Raw genomic sequence first — 20,667 nt, forward strand, 5'->3', positions numbered from 1 at the left:
TGAATTTTAAAAATACAAATAAAATTTTATCAACCTGATATTCAGCCTATAACTGGCTCAATACATAGCCTTATTTCCTAAAATCATATTGCAGCATCTTCTGAAAAACTAAATGCAATTTTATACCTTCATTAGTTATGTTAATAGAGGTAAATATTTAAACAGTACACTCATCCCTGGGTCTTTAAATAAAACTGAAAAGTCAGTGTAAGTTTAAAATTTTAATATTTATAAATTTAAAAAATTTTACACGTGCTGAGTGGTAGCAGTGCTAACATTTTTGTGACCATTAAACCACAAACTCACTGCATAGAGCTTCTTTCTTTGTACAGATAATCAAATCACAATACCAACATTTGCAATTTGTAATAATTTTATGTGGTAAAAGACACCACACCAGGAAGCCTGGGCTCAGAAAACACTTGAGGTCAGATCCCTAGTAGGTACATAGTGCAGATGCAGTATATAATTTCAGGCTAGGAAAATTAGCTACTAGTATGTATCTGACAGTTCCTAATAGCTAAGAGGCCTAAGAATGCAGACGGGGGTGGGGGGGGGGGGGGGAACGAAAACCAAAAAAAAAGACACCTCTCCAATTGCTGGGAGGGCCTGGGAATAGGTGAAGATCAAACCACAGTGGGAGAGGAGGGTAAAGATGTGAGCTTCAAGCGGGTAATGGGCAAGCCACACCTCCCAGTTCCTAGGAGGGAATCGCCACAGCCGACTTCAGCATTCTCGTCTTTACTAAGACTTACCCATAGAGAACTACAGCAGGAAACCGATTTCTTCATTCATTCTCTTTAAAAAGAATGAATGCCCAGTATTAAACTTCTATTTTTATTTGAACCAAACATATTCTTTGGTTAACTATGTCATGGGTTCTCACTATAATCAACCAAGCATACTTCATATATTTTGTATCTAAATGAAAATATGCTTAAAATTCAACTGGAACCATGGCATTTCACATCAATTTGAGCTCAGCAATATGCCTAATTTGGACATTTTAATTTTAGAAAACCAATTTTTAAAAATTCTTAAATGCAGTGTTTTCAGAACATAGTTACCAAGTCAGAGAATAACCACTTATATTTTAAAAAGATTAAAACATTATTATATCCTCAAATCAACAACGTTGTTTTGTGGGAAAGCTTACAGAAAATTATAATGTTAAACCTCATAGCCAAATCAGTTCCTTATTCTCTGGTTTTAGAAAACACAAACAAACCTTAAGAAGTACCGAGGTTCCTTCTGACTTAAAAGGTTAATGTTTTATTCAGGAACCAATAACAATAATTCCTCATCAAAGACAGCTAACTTAGTAAGGTCAATTGACAACCACCTCTAACAACAGAGGTGGCAAACAGATAAAAATTGTAACAGAGAAAAATATTATTTCAGGGTTCAGAATGATGTTGAATACTAGGAGACTCAAACTCGTAATCCTTGAAACTGACAGCTAGTTCCCTTCAATACTTTAGGGGTTCATAGAAGTATTAACAGAAATGGGAAACATGGTGATATTACAACTATAAAGACTTGACATTTTTGTTAAAAGAGAAAGTTCAAAGACAGTTAAGGGGAGTGTTAAATAATGCTGACTGGGGGGAAATGATATAGATACTTGCTTTTCAAATGAAAAACATGGACAAATGGTAGTAACCATCCCATCTGAACAGAGTAATGTAATATAATTAGATACACAGTTTACAATGAAGTAAGACTAAATTCTTAAAATTAGTTTGAAAAAAACCTGCAGTTTGTTTACATTAAAAGTCATACTTTACACCAGACAAAAACTCAATGCAGTGATGTTAACATGCTACTGTCTTCTAACAGAGATGGCCACCCTGAAAGACCCAAATAATGGTGCTGGAAAGGACACTGTCAAATACTGTCAGGTAGTTTTGCTACTGAGGCAGCCACTCATCCAGCACAAGGACTATAAAAGCAAATCAATCCTTTTAACAGAACAAGAACACAGTTACAGGTGCTACTACATTAACAGACTGTGAAAGTACAAAGTCTTTAGTGATTGTGCCTTGGGAAATAAATGGGTCAAGGAAAATAAAATGAGAAACAAACAAAGGATGTATGGAAAACTAGAGGTTAAAGGATACTATATGAACAACAGAAATTTTATAAAACAAAAATCTAAAAATGAAATACTTGACAGTGTCCCTTTGACATATATAAAAGAGGGCACAAATAATGTTTTTGTTTTAAAAAATGTTTTAACAACAGTTTTAATAGAAAAAAAATCAACTGACTTGAATTAAGCCAGTGTTCTTGACACCCACTGGGCCAAGAGCATTAAAACAAAACAAGACAGGAGAAGTTAATAAACACAGCTAAAGACAAAATTGGACAAAATAAAACAAAAGAAAACACAAAGTGAATAAGCACCCAATCAGGCAAACATGGACACAACCACCCTGAAAAGGTCTAGCCGTTGCAACTCAGTGGCATCCCCATCACCTAAAAAATGGTAGTGGCTTCTCCCCACCCCAGTGAGCTAATATTCAACATTCTGTTGATCTTATAAGTATTATTTGGTCCAATCTGAAGAAGTCTTTTTAAACTAAAACTAGTCTAATGAAATTACACCTCAGGAATATGGAGGTGAAATTTTCTATTTTTAGTATTGTAATAGGATCTGGGCAAATTTTGCAAATATGTTGCCATCTGGATAAAAGTTATTAAATATAGATGCCTTTTTACTTACCAAGGCATTCCTTTCCCACTCATCTTTAGTTTTAATAACTTGATTATAGTTTTGTCATGGCACGTGGACCTGTCCAGTCAATTGTGTGTTTCAGTGCCCTTTGGTAAAGAGACTGTACTTAGCACACACACAGATACACATAATTCGCAACAGCTGAGAAGGCTTGAGGGATCTGGGAAACACAAAACACCAAGAACAACGCAAAACAAATAGATTACTGCTGCATATCACTTCAAGTTTTTTAAGGGGAAAAAAAACCACCTAAAAATAAATGCATCAAAGTATTTTTTAAAATACAGAAACGTGTACTTCTGGATGACTGATATTAATTTCCTTCCTAGCAGTCTTTTCAAGATGTTTTTGCTTCCCCTTAATTGTGACTCAAAGCTAATCAAATTGAGAGAAATGTAAGTTATGGCCCAAGGCCCTGCATTCACATCTACCTAACATCACATGCACAGGTTGGATGTAATTCAGATGCTCCAGTTTTGTTAACTGTTAATAACACAGAATTATACAAAGTTTTGCACAGCATCACATGTAATGACACATATGCTATATGCAATCAGGTAGAAAAACCGTATTTGCAGAATGGTTTAATAGATAGGTATCAGGAACATGGTGGAAGCAGAGTTTCATGAGTGCACCTGTGCCAGAGTCCTCTACCTGTCACTGTGCTGTGAAACTACTGCAATGAGTGGAGTTTCATATGCCTGCTGTGTATAAATTAGCTTTTATTTCCACATTGTAAGCTGGCACACTGAATTAGGGGAGCATGGCAGCTGTATAAAAATCCTGATTAAAAGATCAAACTAGAGGATCTAAAGTGAATTTTTAATCTCTGAAATTAAATTCACTGGCTCCCATGACTGGATAAGAATTATTGCCCCTAATGCCCCAACGTGCAATAGTCTGTGTGAATCAGTGATTCACATCCTTTAAAATAATTATTGCTTAAGCAAGCCATTTAGAGTAGATATGGGCTATGTGGCTGGATAGAAACACACTCAAAAAGTTAGACTAGACGGAAACAAGCCTTTCATTTCACTGATAAACCTACATAAATACACGATCGAAAGGGGCAACAGGTTCATAGCAGCTAACACCCTAAACCAACTCTGAAGCATCAAGACGTGGTTTCTTACTAAAACAAATCAGCTGTTTTTGTATTTTCCTCTTAAAATTAAGGCAATGAAATGGCTACAGTTCCTAAGGTTATTTTTACGGAACAAAAATATACATGTATTTTCCTCCTCAAGTTCAGGCATCAGAGTATGATTAGTGACTTGTATTACACAAAACCTGCAGCACTGGGTTGATGTAAGAGAGAGAGAGAGAAAAGAAAGAGAGAGACAGAAAGCAAGAAAAGCAAGAAAGCAAGCAAGCAAGAAAGCAAGCTAAGAAAAAGCCAACAAACCCCTGGTGATGTTTCCCCTTCCTGCTGAATTATAAACCCAATCATCAAAGGGAGGAAAAGCTAGAAAGCACAAAACCTCTTAAGAGTTTTCAATGTCTCTTTCATTGATTCAAAACTTTTGGGGTGACGAAAGGGAGAAGCTTATTAACATGAAGACTCCTGGGCCCAACAACCAGACATTCTGACTCTGAAGGTCTACAGTTGGGCCTAAGAATCTGCCTTTTCACCAGCTCCTCAAGTGATGCAGGCGATCTATGGAGATTTTGAGAAACACTGCCTAGCATATATCCATTTCATATTTAATGACAAAAATTCTAAACTTTGGCTAGCCACCTATGTTAAAAGGAAAAAAGGCACTGCATATGTATTTCGTGGTGCCCATATCTGTTTGCACATATATGGAATTTCATTTTGAAAATTTTAAATCACCATTCAGAATCTAAAAGACATATATATGACAGATCGTGGCTAACACTTAACAGCAGAAGCTGATGCCAAGTTGACCTCTCCTGTTTCACTGTATTACATACATATCAAAGTTTCAGGCTCTCCAAAATCCAAAATGGCCAAATGAACTGAGGAATAGGACAAGACTCAAGTCAACTTTCAGCAATTCAGTGCACTTTGCAGAAAGGATCTAAATTAAGCATAAAGTTCTGTTGTTTATTTTACACAAAGGAGACCACCAACATTTGCCATAAATTCTTCTAAACTCTTTAAGAAGGCCATCTTCTGCTTCCGATCCAGCGTAGGAGGAGTGCTGCTTGCAGTGAGCTTGTTGAAGGCATCTGCTAATCTCTGGTAAATAACTGGGTCTTGCTGACTTGATAGTAATGTTTCGACCAGTTCAGAATATTCAGCCTATTGAAGAGATAAAGTATACACAAGTATCCTCCTTAGAATATCATACAAGTAGATCTTATCAGTTACTGGACTGTGGGGTTCTAAAAGGCAGGGACACATTTTAAGAGTTAACATTTAGAATAATTCAGCATTTAAGTACTACTGTTTGAAAACCTTTTACATGGATTAATTCATCTATCATTTACAACAAGGCTTCGAGACAGGTACTGTTTCTATTCCCATTCCAGAGGTGAAGGTTTCGACACTCAGCGAGGTGAAGTGATATGACCCAGATCAAGCAAGAGTCCACCAATCTAGCCCCAAGACCCATGTGATAATCAACTTTGTTGTGCTGCCTCTTCAAAGCACATCATTCCTATTTATGTTGCGTTTGACACATAATCTAAGTCTGCAATAGTTCCCCAGAGGTTAATAGAGATATCTGGTCCACCCAGTTCTGAGGACAGCAATGTGCACAAAGACAGGACAGGCAGGAGTCTTTTGGGAGGACGGGGCGGAGAAATATATTCCAATGCCTTCTCCAAGTGGAGCAGGGCACTCTGAAAGCTCCAAACCAGCACTGTGCCCAGCAGCTCTTAGAGAAAGGGCAGGAAGAGGACTTTAGTAAATATAGGAATATGGGAAATTTTCTATTTTTAATACTCTATTATAAAGCCTTATAAAGGAAAGTGGAAGAAGGTGTGGGCTTAAGGGAAATTCAACCAGGACAGAGGTAAGCTCTCAAAAAAAGCTGGCCTGGCCAGGCATAGTGGCTCAGGCCTTTAATGCCAGCACTTTGGGAGGCTGAGGAGGGATGACTGTTTGAGCCCGGGAATTTGAGACCAGCCTGAGCAACACAGTGAGATCCCACCTCTACAAAAAATTTAAAAATTAGGCAGTTGTGGTGGTGCACAGCTGTAGTCCCAGCTACTTGGGAGGCTGAGATGGGAGATCGCTTGAGCCCAAGAGGTTGAGGCTGCAGTGAGCCATGGTTGCTCCACTGCACTCCAGCCTGGGCAACAGAGTGAGATCCTGTCTCACTGCAACCTCTGTTTCCTGGGTTCAAGTGATCCTCCTACCTCAGCCTCCTAAGAGCCTGGGACTACAGGCATGCACCACCATCCCTGGCTAATTTTTGAATTTTTAGTAGGGACAGGGTTCTGCAATGTTGAGCAGGCTGGTCTCAAGCTCCCAGCCTCAATCAATCCACCCACCTTGGTCTCCCAAAGTGCAAAAATTACAGGCATGAGCCACTGCACCTGGCATGCTGTAATTTTTCATTGGCTTCTTGGGATATCATGATAGACCAAAATGGTGAAACCAAATGTTAATTACATTTGGAAAAGAAGGATAAGGTGCAGCATCCCAATCCCCAACCATGGAGCCAGAGTGGCTCCCCTAATTGCCTTATCAAAGGGACAGTCCTGTTCACAGGGGACCAAGTATAATCTCCTATCATTTCCCTACTCATGAGAAATGGTAGAGGTGGCAAGGCATGGTGGCTCACACCTGTAATCCTAGGCGCTTTGGGAGGCCGAGGCGAGTGGATTGCTTAAGTTCAGGAATTTGATACAAGCCTGGGCAACATGGTGAAACTCCGTCTCTACAAAAAATAAGCCAGGTGTGGTGGTGCACACCTGTAGTCCCAGCTACTTGGGGAGCTGAGGCGGGAGGATTGCTTGAGGCCAGGAGGCCGAGGCTGGAGTTAGCAGTAATTGCACCACTGCACTCCAGCCTGGGTAATAAAGTGAGACCCTGTCTCAGAAAAAAAAAAAAGCGAGATAGTAGAGCCTCTGGGGCCAGGCAGCAAGTATCTACTGGCCATTCCTAAAACCTGCTCTTTCCTGCAGTGTGTAAATATGTTAAAAGAGAGGGAGAGAGAGAAATAAAGGAAGAGAAGGAAGGAAGGAAGGAAGGAAGGGAGGAAGAGACAAGAGGGTGGAAGGGAACGGGGGAGGAAAGGAGGGAGGGAGGGAGGGAGGGAGAAAGAAAGAGAAGGAAGGGAGGGAGGGAGGAAGGAAGGAAGAAAGGAAAGAAAAGAAAAATGAAAGAAAAAGATAGAAAAAAGAAAAGAAAAAGAGAGAGAGGAGGGAAGGAAGGAAGGATCAGACAAGAAGACTACCTTGCTAGTAAGCAACAAGTAAGTCAAATGACAGAGAAAGGGCACAGATTTGAGAGCAGGCACCACCTGCAGGAAGTGGCAGCCTAGGGCAGAGAGCAAGACATGAAGGCCCTGGGCACCTTCAGCTTAGGGCACAGATGTTACGGGAAGTCTAGAGAAAGGAGGTCTTTAAATAGTAAGGAAGACCTCCTCTAAAGCCTTTTTTAAAGATGGAAATAAAACGCCAAAGCTTCTTGGCCATGCTGGGAGGTACATATATATATACGTGTGTGTGTGTGTATATATATATGTACCTTACATATATATGTGTGTATATATATGCATGGGAGAGGAAAAGGGGAAACAGAGGCAGCAAACTGTTCAATACGGTCCTTTTCATAAATTTCACAGGCACCTATTCGATCAGAAGCGGGGAGACAGGTAAGCTAGCCTAACTCTTCTATTAACCCCATTATCAGTGATGCTTCAGAATCTTTAAAAGATCAACAAAATGAAATAATATACTGTTTTCTATAATATGCAATAAAATACTGTCTTCCATACTGTCTGAAGGCAGACTCTTCCTTGTCTGCCATCCTGTCTCCCTTACAAAACCATGAGTTCTTCACACACCCATTATGTATTCCTCATTCCTAGCACAGTTGTTTAAGGACAGGCTTTGGGGCAGTGACCATTGCAAAGGATGGTTCATAATGGTGGAGGACAAAAAATAAATGCTTTGAACTGACAAACAGCTGTCAGGTAAACACAAACTGACATGTGAAAGCTAATAAAGAAGCTAAGAAATACTTCCTCACTGAAACAGAACTGAAGCACTGAGTCACAGATCCTATAAGGGGGGATTAATGACCCACCATCTATCTCAACAATCTCTTTGCAAAATAGAATGAGAAGAGTCCCCTGAAAAGAGGCATGTCCAGTACCTGGTGCAAACACACCAACGTGTAGAAAGCTTCGCCAGCCGCAGTGGTCATCTCTGTGTTGTGCTTTTGCAAAACCAGCATATCAAAAACCAGCTGAAATTACATAAGACTTCTAAATAAAAACATAGGATGATCATATATCCTCCAGTCCCTCCCCAGTCCAAAAAAGAAAAAGAGAGGGTTGGTTGTTATTCTATTTATTAAATCAATCTGAAATTTTCCTTAATGTTTAAAAAAAAAATACCTTACAGATATTGCTACTTGCTGTGGTATCTGAATAATCAACAATATCAAATTCCCTCAATGTTTACCACATCAATTTCCAAGAACACAAAAAATAGAGGATGAGAATGTGTCCATGAAGAGCTGATCTCCAGAAAAAAACAGTGAACAGGAAGTCATGGTTTCCTCGCCCCCGAAAGAATGGAAGCATTTCCTCATTTGAATGCAGAATTATGTGTACCGACCACACTTTTGAAAGTAGCTGATTTTCTGACCTACCGCACAGACATCTTACCTTAAGAAAGTGCCGTGTTGCTAGAAAAAGTGGTGAGTCTGTTTCTTGTGCTTTTGCACACTGTTCAGCTAACGGTGTCAAGGCCTCCAGGCAAAGCTGGCAAACCTCCGAACTCATTCTGATCATGAAGGTCAAAGAACAAACTAGATTGGATATATTCGATTTATAAAAGATAAAAAAATTATAGCTAGTATTAAATGGATGAGTGTTTTTAGAAATGAATACAGATACACAAGTAGACTCATGGGCAATATCTTCACTGAGTTATATAAGGAAAGAAGATTTCCAGTGTTTTTCAGATTGCCTATAAGGTTTTTGGGTTTGAGCCTGGTGATGTATAGCTTGTTTCAGTTTACGATACATACAACTTATTAAAAAGTCATATTATTCTCTACAATCAGAGCTAAGACCAGAGACCCAGCTCAGCATTACTAATGGGACCCTGATGAAGGGGTAACTCTGGAACCAGGGACTGAATGCCTCAGAGATCTGTGAAAGGAGGACAGGACGAGGCAAACTAACCAAAGAAACACAGAAATAGAGCAGTTACAGTGGTGACAGTTTTTTGTTTTTTTGTTTTGAGATGGAGTTTCACTCTTGTTGCCCAGGCTGGAGTGCAATGGCGCAATCTCGGCTCACTGCCACCTCCGCCTCCTGGGTTCAAGCGATACTCCTGCCTCAGCCTCCCGAGTAGCTGGGATCACAGGCACCCGCCACCACGCCCAGCTAATTTTTTGTACTTTTATTAGAGACAGGGTTTCACTGTGTTGGCCAGGCTGGTCTCGAACTCCTGACCTCAGGTGATCCACCCGCCTCGGCCTCCCAAAGTGCTGGAATTACAGGTGTGAGCCACCGTGCCTGGCCCAGGGATTTTTAAGAAATAAAATTGAACCATAAAAGAAAAATGAAAAATGGAAACTTAAAAAACTTTTCTTTAAAGGAAGATCTTTTCCCCCAAGTAACAAGTAACAGTGATGTTCATTTAAAGGATATGATGTCATTCCTAATTCTAGGGAGTACATCAGACTTTTAAACAGATCCTCAGGAAGCTGTGGTATTTTTTCAGGAAAAATCTCACAGATAAATGTGATTAATTTGTAGTACTGATTACAAAGGGTTGGAAACTGAAAAAGAAATATTAAATTATTTGGATGCTCATTAGTATCCAATTTCTATTTTCATCAATGCAATAAAATAAAGTAACTGACAAGCTTCTAAATATAATGATTTCTTTAAAACATGTACAAGATATAGAAAACATGAAGACCAAATTAAATGTAAAAACAGGTACAAATAAAGGGCATATTTTAGTAACTACTATGAAACAAAGTAACAGACAGTCAAAACAATTATCTTCTAGATAGTTAATAAAATCTAAGGTCAATTCCAGATATTCTGTGTTTACCCGGAAAAAGTAAACAAGGCAGCCAGATTTAAAATTATTAAATAACTTAGGAGTAAAACCTTTTTGTAAATGTATTTCCATTCAAGCATGCTGAAAAAATTCAAGAAGGTTAATACAAATTGTTAAGACTATGCACAGAGCAGAGTATTCGGTCTTTACACTTCCAAAAACATTTTTCCAGTTGTACTATCCTAGAGAACTGAGGTAAAAGTAGGTAATCTGGTTTAACCACACTTAAGAAAAATACACACTTAAATGTTTAATGGCTTATTTGTTTAAACAAACCCTAAATGCAAATCAATATGGAGAGTTGACTAAACTTCCTCATCCTGCTGGCTGGCTGCTGTGTGAATGCCATGGGTCATCAACATTGTTTCCAATAGTTAGAGATGCTCTCAAGGAGGGGGAAGCACACGGTTAGATCCTGCTATGCTGGCAATCAAACAGGACTCATTCTTCTCGTATGTACTCACCTTCTGGACACTTCTCAGCCTCTACTTTTTTTTTTTTTTTTTTTTTTGAGACAGAGTCTCGCTCTGTCACCTAGGCTGGAGTGCAGTGGCACAATCTTGGCTCACTGCAAGCTCCGCCTCCCGGGTTCACGCCATTCTCCTGCCTCAGCCTCCTGAGTAGCTGGGACTACAGGCGCCCGCCACCACACCCGGCTTTTTTTTTTTTTTTTTTTTGTATTTTTAGTAGAGGCGGGGTTTCACCGTGTTAGCCAGGATGGTCTCGATCTCCTGACCTCGTGATCCACCCACCTCGGCCTCCAAAAGTGCTGGGATTACAAGTGTGAGCCACTGCGCCCGGCCCAGCCTCTACTATCTTACTTCCTCCTACTCCTTGTCTTTATCTTGTGTGTGTGTGCACACGCATGCATGCATGCACATGTGCACATACACACACAAACTCCTCCTTTCCTTTCCACCCATGTCCTCATCCCCACCCTTATCCTGCTATGACAACTCATGACAAGAGACCTCCCTCTGTGGTACTTACGGATGGTAGAAAAAAGTTGCCTCACCGCCACCACACCCTCAATATTAACTGACAAAACCAAGGCATAATGTAGTCAGAATGTGCAAAAACTTTAAAACAGCATCAGTCTTGGAAGCATACCATCCCATTTTTACATGGTGCCCCTTGGAAAATGCCTTCCTTTGCTCAATCCCTTAACTTGAGAATGATGTTCAGAAAGTATCAGAGGAAAACACTGAAACTTTTAACGTACTTTATTCCCTTAGTGACAAATTATGAGGTAATCAAAACTGCTAACAGAATGTACTTTCTAAAAGGACAGGCTTCTTTCTGTAGCACTCCCTGACAAAACGAGTCACTAATGTATGGGTGCCTGCAGGACTTTGGGGCAGAAACAGAGACTAAGTAAGGGCCCATGTTACTGAGAAGCATGCACAAGTAACCGTTAATGAAAATACAAAAATTGTATCTTCATGTGCACTTAGCAGATACAACTACTAAATTAAATCACAGATATATTCTTGTCTAAAGTATCTTTGAACTTCAGTTACACATAGTGGTATGTTCACGTTCAATTTCATTAATTACCTTCAAGAGATCCTGTGACATCAAGGGCAGAATTAGGTTTACTCCGTACAACACAACATCCGCTGCTGACACAGATCTGTTTGCTGCTTGACCTGGCTCATGTCCTCTAAACACTTCATCTATTAAAATAAAAGGATGCAGGCTTATGGTGGTAACATCAATAAATCTTCCAAGTGTGTATTCTACCCTTATGAAAATAAACTCACCCCTAGAGGCTAAATAAATCAATGAGTGAATAATAAAGAATCTGACCTCGTCCTGCCTGGTCTCTGGCGAGGGGATGGAGGAGACAGCACATCCAGGGGTGAAAAAAAGATCTGAGACCCCAGCCCTGTGTCATCCTTTTGAGTTTTATTAGGGGATATGAGTACTTGATACAGAAGTATTGGGGAGGTTAAGAGCAGGAGACAGTCTAGAAATAAAACTAATGCTTAATCAATGTTTTGAAATATAAAATTTACTGGCATACTAGCCATAATGAGTTAAACAATTTCTATAGAAATATCCATTTGATTTCAAGTGTGTATAATATTTCTAAGCTTAAAAGGAATGCGAGAAATACAGAAATTAAAATGTTACATAAAAAAGAAAGTAGTTTAAAAAAGAACAACCAATATGACAAAGGGTTATCATTCTTAATACATATGAATTATATATATATAAATATTAATGAGAATACTAAGACCTAAACAGATAAATTAACATCTCTAAACAAACGTTTATCAAAGTCTGACTCTAAAGGAAAACAATCCATTCCAACTATTAATCAAGCAATACAAATTTTAAAAAGATACTACTTCTGATTCATTACATTAAAAATAATTTGTAAAAATGATAACATTTCACTGCCAGTAAGGATGAAATGTGGTTAACCTCAAAAGCAATATATTAAGACCATTTTGAGAATTCTACCTATTAAGGATATAATCAGAAATTCAGACAGCCTTGTCCACAGAAATGATCACTGCATCACCATTTATAAGAGGAAAAAGGTAAACATTCCAGATGTCCAATATTAGGAAACAGGCTAAATTCCAAAATGTGGAATGCCACATAACCATTAAAAATATCATCACAGATTCTAATGACAAGGGAAAGGTTAACACTACATTAAACAAAACGACAGAATATAAAATTGAATTTAGTTCAATTTTACTCCTGGCAGCTTGCCAGGAGTAAAAGCAAAATAAAAACAAACTTGTATTTAGAGCATGATCACAAAGAAAATTGGACAAAAATAACAAAAACAGAAATTCCTAAAATGCAATGTATAGTTGACTCTGGATGGTGTCCAAAAGTAAGCATGATTTTTCTGTCTCTATGTTTATAAATTTTTTCTATTAAGGGCATATTTCTTATAACAACAACAAAAAGATCAAATGAGGGATATGTGTCTACTTAAAATCCACTTGTTAAGCCTAATGCTGAACTTCTCCCCTGGAATCTTTGTTCTGGTTGGAAGAATCTCCTGTGTTAAAGCAGGAGTCACCAAATATTCCCTGCACATCATACTGGTAAGCCTGGATTCTACCCAAGGAACCCCAGCCTGCTCTGGAGCAGAAAGCTGGTACTAGAGCTTGACTCCCTGCTCCAGGTATCTGCCAAGAAGACACGTCTCTCAGAGACGGCAAAGGCTGACCCATCATGGGCTCCAAGAGGGCTCAGTCTCTAACCATGTGCTCTGCTAAGGAGTCAAGAAAGCAGGTCGGATACCACGTTAAAGAATGTCAAGGCCAGGCGCAGTAATCCCAGCACTTCGGGAGGCTGAGGTGGGCAGATCCCCTGAGGCCAGGAGTTCGAGACCAGCCCGGCCAACATGGCAAAACCCCATCTCTACTAAAAATACAAAAAATTAGCCAGGCCTGGGCTGGGCACGGTGGCTCACTCCTGTAATCTCAGCACTCTGGGAGGCTGAGACAGGCGGATCACGAGGTCAGGAGTTTAAGACCAGCCTGGCCAACATAGTGAAACACAGTATCTGCTAAAAAAGGCAGGCACCTATAGTCCCAGGTACTTGGGAGGCTGAGGGAGGAGAATCACTTGAACCGAGGAGGCAGAGGTTGCAGTGAGCCAAGATGGCGCCACCACAGTCCAGCCTGGGTGACAGAGCGAGACGCTGTCTCAAAAACAAACAAACAAATAAACAAACAAATTAGCCAGGCCTGGTGGCGGGTTCCTATAATCCCAGCTACTCGTAAGGCTGAGGCGGAGGCTGCTATGAGCCAAGATCGCGCCATTGCACTCCAGCCTGGGCAACAAAAGTAAAACTCTGTCTCACAAAAAAAAAAAAAAAAAAAAAAAAAAAAAAGTCAGATGCCAGTTTCCAGTTATGCTTTTATTATTTATTAATTATTATTAATATTTTTTGAGCTGGAGTTCCGCTCTTGTTGCCCAGGCTGGAGTGCAATGGCACGATCTCAGCTCACTGCAACCTCCTCTCTTCTCAGGTTCAAGCGATTCTCCTGCCTCAGCTTCCTGAGTAGCTGGGATTACAGGCATGCACCACCATGCCCGGCTAATTTTTTTGTATTTTTAGTAGAGACGGGGTTTCTCCATGTTGGCCTGGCTAGTCTCAAACTCTTGACGTTAGGTGATCCACCCGCCTCAGCCTCCCAAAGTGCTGGGATTACAGGCGTGAGCCACCACACCCGGCGCAGTTATGCTTTTAATATCTCACCTAGTCCATTAACTTTGTTTTACAATATTTAGAATATTTTATATTTTGTTTCAGCTATTATCTTTATTTTTAAATAAAATATTTTCTTCCTTTTTACCATCCATTTGCCTGATGTGCCAAAGATGTTTCCTTATAATTTTCTACTTTGCCTTCATTTTTGTTTCTTCTGAATTTCAACCCTACATACTCGTTTTATTCTTTTTACCCCTATTTTGTTCTGTCTAGCCTGAGCATTATAGCATCAATTTCTTTTCTTAACCTTATTATGACTTTAATCTTTTCGCTGCTTTTATTTTGAAAATCTCTCCTTCAAATGCTTAGCTTTATTGTTTGCTCTACAATTTGTTCTTAGAATGGCAGATGGGAGGAAGTGCAGCTGCACCATAAACCTGGGAGATTGTCTTCAAACACCTTAATAGCCCCCCTGCCCTTTCTTATTGATTGATTGATTGATTGAGACAGAGTCTTGCTCTGTCACTCAGGCTGGAGTGCCGTAGCACAATCTCGGCTCACTGCAAGCTCCACCTCCCTGGTTCATGCCATTCTCCTGCCTCAGCCTCCAGAGTAGCTGGGACTACAGGTGCCCACCACCACCACGCCTGGCTAATTTTTTATCCCCTGCCCTTTCAATGTAAATGATCTGAAACATTTCACCCTTAACCAAAGAAGACTCCCAGGTGAAAAAATATTCCAAAAATATTAATGGCTATCCCTTATTGTTGGTACAAGTCCTACTGGGTCCAGGGCAAGTCGTACAGAAATTATGTTACTCAAAGAAAAACTCAGGAAGGCTGTGCTGGGGGAGGATCCTCCATCTAGAGTCCAGTAAGGAAGCAGAGAGGCAGTTCTGATTCCCTAAAGGGGCCTTCAAGGTAGGAAGAAGATGGAAGATTCTAAAAACTGGCCACAGCTCCACAATCGTTTCTCTAAATGTTTACTTCTATTATAATCCTTCCTTTTTTGATAGGATTATAGAATATTCTAGAAATGTGGACTGTCCCTTCTCCTTTCTCTTATTAACGCTGCCCAGTGCTGGGATCTACTGTAGTACTTAAGTAGGTAGGAAACACGATGGAATCACTATTTTAGGAAAATTATTCTGAAAATAAGACAAATCTGGTAGTATGTCAGAAACAACTAGGAAACTTAGTCAAAATATAGATTTCTAGAGTTAGTAGGTCTGAGATGGGGCCTGAGTGGGGGCACAGAATAAGAATCCAAGAAAATGATGATACTATTTCTAGAAATGAAAAAATTGAAACAATGAGCTGATTTATGATACACAGGGTAATCATGATAGTAAATCATCTAAACATATACATGTTTTAGCTCTGGGTCCTAACATTTAGTTACAGATTCCTCTGGGGACAAGATTCTGAACCTGGGGTCCTGACACACCTGGAAAATGTATAGAAGAGTTTCCAAGAGTCCATGAACCAACTAATACTGTATTAGTAAGAGGTTAAGAATGCTGGGCACAGTGGCTCACACCTGTAATCCCAGCACTTTGGGAGGTTAAGGTGGGAGAGTAGTTTAAGCCTGAGGTTGAGGCTGCACAGAGCTGTGACCATGCGACTGCACTCTAGCCTGGATGACAGAGGGAGACCCTGCCTCTCAAACAACAACAAGGAAAGAAAAAGTTAAGAACTCCTGGATTAAGCAGAACTGACCTGAAGAAAGTTAGAAAACTTGGGTGAAAGGCTGGGCCTAAAAACAGATCAGAAAGAATTCACTGAGGAAAAGTGAATTTGTACACTGCTTTTCAGACTATCTCACCTTGGTACCCCTAGTTAACTGCAAAAAAAAAAAAAAGAGTAAACCTTCTAAACTGTGAAGTTGATGGTACCCAGCTCAGGACAGATATTGGAAAAACCGTGGCCCAAGAATAAAAAAAAAAAAAAAAAAAGACATGGTCCAGTGAATAAGGAATACGAAAAAATTAAGGAAACAGAACAATCTCAAGGATTGGGATAAATAAGTCAAGTGGATATTATAGCACCCAACTTAGAAAGAGAATCTTACAAGGAAGAAGCCAAAAATGTCCATTACCACACATGTCTGCACAACATATAATAGGAGAGGCTAGATATGATTCATTTTTCTGTCATGAAACAGGATCCATTTTGTTTGAAGGCAAGGTTGGCAGTGAGATAGGAGGGGAATGAACTCTACAGCACTGAAAACTATACACATATATGAGGTTTAAATTACTGATCAGGTTCTTGCCTGTAACAGCAACTATCTTTTACCTACTGATTGTCAGACACAATGCTAGGCACCAAAGACACTTTACAGCTGATCCTTCAAACACACTGAAAGGTATTTATTATCATACCCATTTGACCAGCTAGTAAAGACATAGGTAGGCTAATCAACTCCCCTCACATCATACTGTAGGTGAGACACTAGGCTAGGTCTTCAAAGTGTGGGCTGTTAACTCCAGAGAGAGTGCTTCCTACACCAACAGGGCTTTCCAAGCCACACTCTGGAAAGTGCTAGGGTTTCTGGGGTGGCCACCGTGGGGAACATGGAGAAGTGATTAGTCAGGAAGTGTAACTCTGAAGAGACTGGCATCTGGAGTCACAGGCTGGGATTTGAATCCCAGTCCTGGCTAAGTATCTGTGGCCAAGTGACTTAAGCTCTCTGTGCTTCTGTTTCCTCATCTATAAAGTGAGAATAACAATGGGATTGACTTCATACCATTGTGAGAGGTAAGAACAGTGCTTGGCATTTAGTAAGATCTCAATGAATGAGAGATACTATTTCTATTATTCTTACAAGAGGCAAGGCAAGCAGGAGGGCCACTGGTCCTCACCCTCACTTTGACCACAAAGATCTTCTTTCATTTATTCCATAAATTGAATTTCCTCATGAGATGTCTCTTACAGAAAACAATCCTTTGATTTAATAAAAAGGAGGATAAGAACAAAGTTTAAAAACCATCACGTTACATTTTACCTGTATCACTGAAATCTATGAATTCTTTTGACAGCAGGTTAGTAAGAAGTTCCATAATGAGAAGCAGGTCTTGGTATTGCTCTTCTTCTGCTGTAACGTCTATTCTTTGCCGCCCTAAATTATTCTTAGAATATACTTGCAACAAAGTAAGGCAGGCTTCATATAAGTTCATAGCTTTGGACTGCAAAAAAAAAAAAAAAAAAAAAAAAAAAAAAAAGGCACAAATTATGCTACTTGGTACACTGACATTAAAAAAATTTTAAAATATACTCTATATAAATTAACTCCGAATTCCAAGAGTAGCAATAATTCTTGCTTTAAACTACATTAAAACAATAATTTCTATAAAGCATATATTAAGAGTATATTTTTTTTAATTTTACCCCTTTTCTAACAAAATTTTAGGACAAGAATTTATATTCAGGTGCAGCAAACCACCATGGCATACATATACCTATGTAACATATCTGAACGTTCTGTATATGTATCCCGTTTCCTTTTAGAAGAAATTTAAAAAAAAATTTACATTCATTCAACATGACTTTCTCTAAATTATAAGTTCTTTTCAAAAATCTTTTAAAAAAATCTTTTGAAGGAATAAAAATATTATTTAAGATAATACTAATCAAATTTTAAGCAAAGATCTATTATTTTATTACAGCTTCAAAGAGTTTTAATCCTGAGGGGATAAAATTAGAAAGTGCTTACCTCTCCAAGATAGCATATCTGTTTATGTGCAACTTCAACAAAAACTTCTATAATGAGATTGACAGTCTCTGGGGTATTCTTGTAAACTTCCATCAATCCAATGCAATTGGTAAGGAAGTCCATTAAAAAATTAAACAGGATTGCTACGTTGTCAATCTGGGTAGCCTCAGCAATGCCACACAGGGCCTCCAGTGTGGCAGTGATTTCCTGCTTGACTTCCTCTTGCTGACACATCTGCTGGAAGTTTTCTTGGTTTATCACTCTTAAGAATCGCTGCTGAAGTGGCTGAAGAACCTATAAAAATAAACCAGGAATTTTCTTAAAGCTCAGTTCTCATGCTTTATTTCCTCTGCTTGGATACATATTCACTTTCCAAAACATTTCTAATTGTTGGAGGCAGGACAAGCACATAACAAAGAATATCTAAACCAGACTTTACACTCCCCATTTTGAGGGTCATCCTAACTTTCCGCTCATGTAAAGCCAGAACACTCAAAGCATGGGACATAACTGTCTCCCTGCCACTCAAAGAATTCTGCCATTTCCCTCCATCTCTTTCCAAGTAATGAGTCAAAAAGGAAAAAAAAACTTTGTTTACAAAATCAGACAGTAAGCCACATTTGGCCCATGGGCTGCAGCTTGCCGACCTCTACAGAGTGAAGCCCAATTCAAAGCTCTTGTCTGTTTTTTTCCTTTTTCCTTTACCTAATTCCTCTTGGCACAGAACGTAACTTCAGATAATCAGTCCTGCCCTGTATATAAGAGTACTCATATTCAAGAGGACAGTATCTTAATTCAACTTTAAGTTGTCCATATGATAATACAACTGTTTAAAATAAAAATACTTAGTCAGTCTGGTTTCCCCTGGATTTGAAGTCACAAACAACTGCCTAATTCCATTACTGTGCCCCTTCTCAAACACTAAGGGCCCTCTAGACAAGGACTGCAGGCTGGCAACCTACACACACACTGGCAACTCTTGGCCCTTGATTTAAAGCCTATTAAATAATGTGCCCATGGTTGTTGTTATGGGTCAAACTGTGTTCCTCAAAAACTCATATGTGGAAATCCAAACCCCAGGATATGAACTTATTTGATAATAGAGTTGGCCGGATGCAGTGGCTCACACCTGTAATCCCAACGTTTTGGAAGGATGAGGTGGGCGGATCACTTGAGGTCAGGAGACCAGCCTGGCCAACATGGCAAAACCCCGTCTCTACTAAAAATACAAAAATTAGCCAGGCATGGTGGTGCGCACCTGTAATCCCACCTACTCGGGAGGCTGAGACAGGAGAGTCGCTTGACCCAGGAGGTGGAGGTTGCAGTGAGCCAAGATCACACCACTGCACTCCAGCCTGAGTGACAGAGCAAGACTCCATCTCAAAAAAAAAAAAAAGAAAAGAAAATAGGGTTGTCATAGATGTAATTAGTTCAGATGAGGTCATACCGGAATAGGGTGGGCCCCTAGTTCAATATAACTGATATAGAAAGGGGAAGTGTGGATGCAGACACACACAGGGGGAGCATGTGAAGATGAAGGCAGGGATCAGGGTGATGCGTTTATAAATCAAGGAATGCCAAAGACTGCCAGCAAGCTACCAGAGGCTACAGATTTTCCCTCATAGCCTTCAGAAAGAACAAATCCCATGGACACCTTATAGCTTGGACTTGTAGCCTCCAGACGTAGGAGAAAACAAATTTCTGTTGTGGTACTTTGTTAGAGCAGCCCTAGGAAATGAATATCATGGTTAATCTGCATCTTATTCAAGACAGGAGAATATTTCCCTGATCCCTAATGAAAATTTAATAAGCCAGTCCATGCTCTCGACTGAGTTCGGAAAAATGTGCCTAAAATGCAGAACACTTGATAATATTCAATGTCATCACACACGGGCAGGTACAGAAAAATTATAAGATAACATCTGTAAAATAAGAAGCTTCAACCCATTCATTAGGAGAAAAAATATCAGAAAAGCTATGACTGGGCCGGGCACAGTGGCTGGTCACATCTGTAATCCCAGCACTTTGGGAGGCCAAGGCGGGCAGATTGCTTGAGGCCAGGAGTTCGAGACCAGCCTGGCCAACATGGCAAAAGCCCGTCTCTACTAAAAAAAACAAAAATTAGCTGGGTATGGTGGCATGAGTCTGTAGTCCCAGCCACTTCGGAGGCTGAGGCAGGAGAATCGCTTGAACCCGGGAGGTAGAGCCTGCAATGAGCTGAGACTGCACCACTGTACTCCAGCCTGGGCAACAGAGTAAGACCCTATCTCAGAAAAAAAAAAAGAAAGAAAGAAAAGAAAAGAAAAGAAAAGAAAAGAAAAGAAAGAAAGAAAAGCTATGACTGATACATTTATGTCTCCAGAGACTCTTACGGCAACACATAGATAAAGGAACTACAGAGTTACACAAAAGGGTGCAATCAAAATAGAAGGCACTGTTACCTCTGTCCAATACTGCTGTTTGGTTTCTGTGTCCATATGTGCAAAACCTCCTAAGACTAGAGCCTTCATCAATGTCCTCTGCACAGGACTTGACAAGAAATTAAGAGGTGGGCTTCGGCTTGCAAACTGCTTAGCTAAATTCCACCAGTTCTCACATTGAATTACTAAGTTTGCCCTACAGGTAGAAATAACAAAACATAAGATGTATTACTATGTATATACATACACACATACACATATACACACAAAGAAAACAAAAATAAAAAATAACTAGATTTAATTACTTTTAAAGCAAAGTACAGTAAACTTAGTATAGACTTTGAAGTCACAGGCTTACATTCAAATCCCACTAGTTGTCTGGTGAT

At 39.6% G+C, this 20,667-nt stretch overlaps 1 protein-coding gene across 13 annotated transcripts in view; it reads right to left on the bottom strand.

The window, feature by feature from the left end:
- Window positions 1-206: 206 nt before the first annotated feature.
- XPO4 (exportin 4) overlaps window positions 207-20,667 on the bottom strand; it is a 124,462-nt gene continuing 104,001 nt past the window's right edge. For 10 of the 13 annotated variants that reach the window (XM_063792426.1, XM_054664849.2, XM_063792422.1 and 7 more), the window contains 8 exons: window positions 20,303-20,477; window positions 17,862-18,155; window positions 17,154-17,334; window positions 11,519-11,637; window positions 9,540-9,671; window positions 8,548-8,664; window positions 8,031-8,123; window positions 207-5,003 (listed from right to left, as the gene is read on the bottom strand). In XM_063792426.1, coding sequence (XP_063648496.1) covers window positions 4,806-5,003; window positions 8,031-8,123; window positions 8,548-8,664; window positions 9,540-9,671; window positions 11,519-11,637; window positions 17,154-17,334; window positions 17,862-18,155; window positions 20,303-20,477 — 1,309 coding nt within the window. In that variant the 3' untranslated portion in view covers window positions 207-4,805. Of the gene's footprint in view, window positions 5,004-8,030; window positions 8,124-8,547; window positions 8,691-9,539; window positions 9,672-11,518; window positions 11,638-17,153; window positions 17,335-17,861; window positions 18,156-20,302; window positions 20,478-20,667 lie in introns of all 13 variants that reach the window. The other 3 variants (XM_063792428.1, XM_024348465.3, XR_010150623.1) reach the window with 2 other exon arrangements.

This window comes from Pan troglodytes, chromosome 14 (genome assembly GCF_028858775.2).
Source record: "Pan troglodytes isolate AG18354 chromosome 14, NHGRI_mPanTro3-v2.0_pri, whole genome shotgun sequence".
In the NCBI taxonomy this organism is placed as follows: Eukaryota; Metazoa; Chordata; class Mammalia; order Primates; family Hominidae; genus Pan; species Pan troglodytes.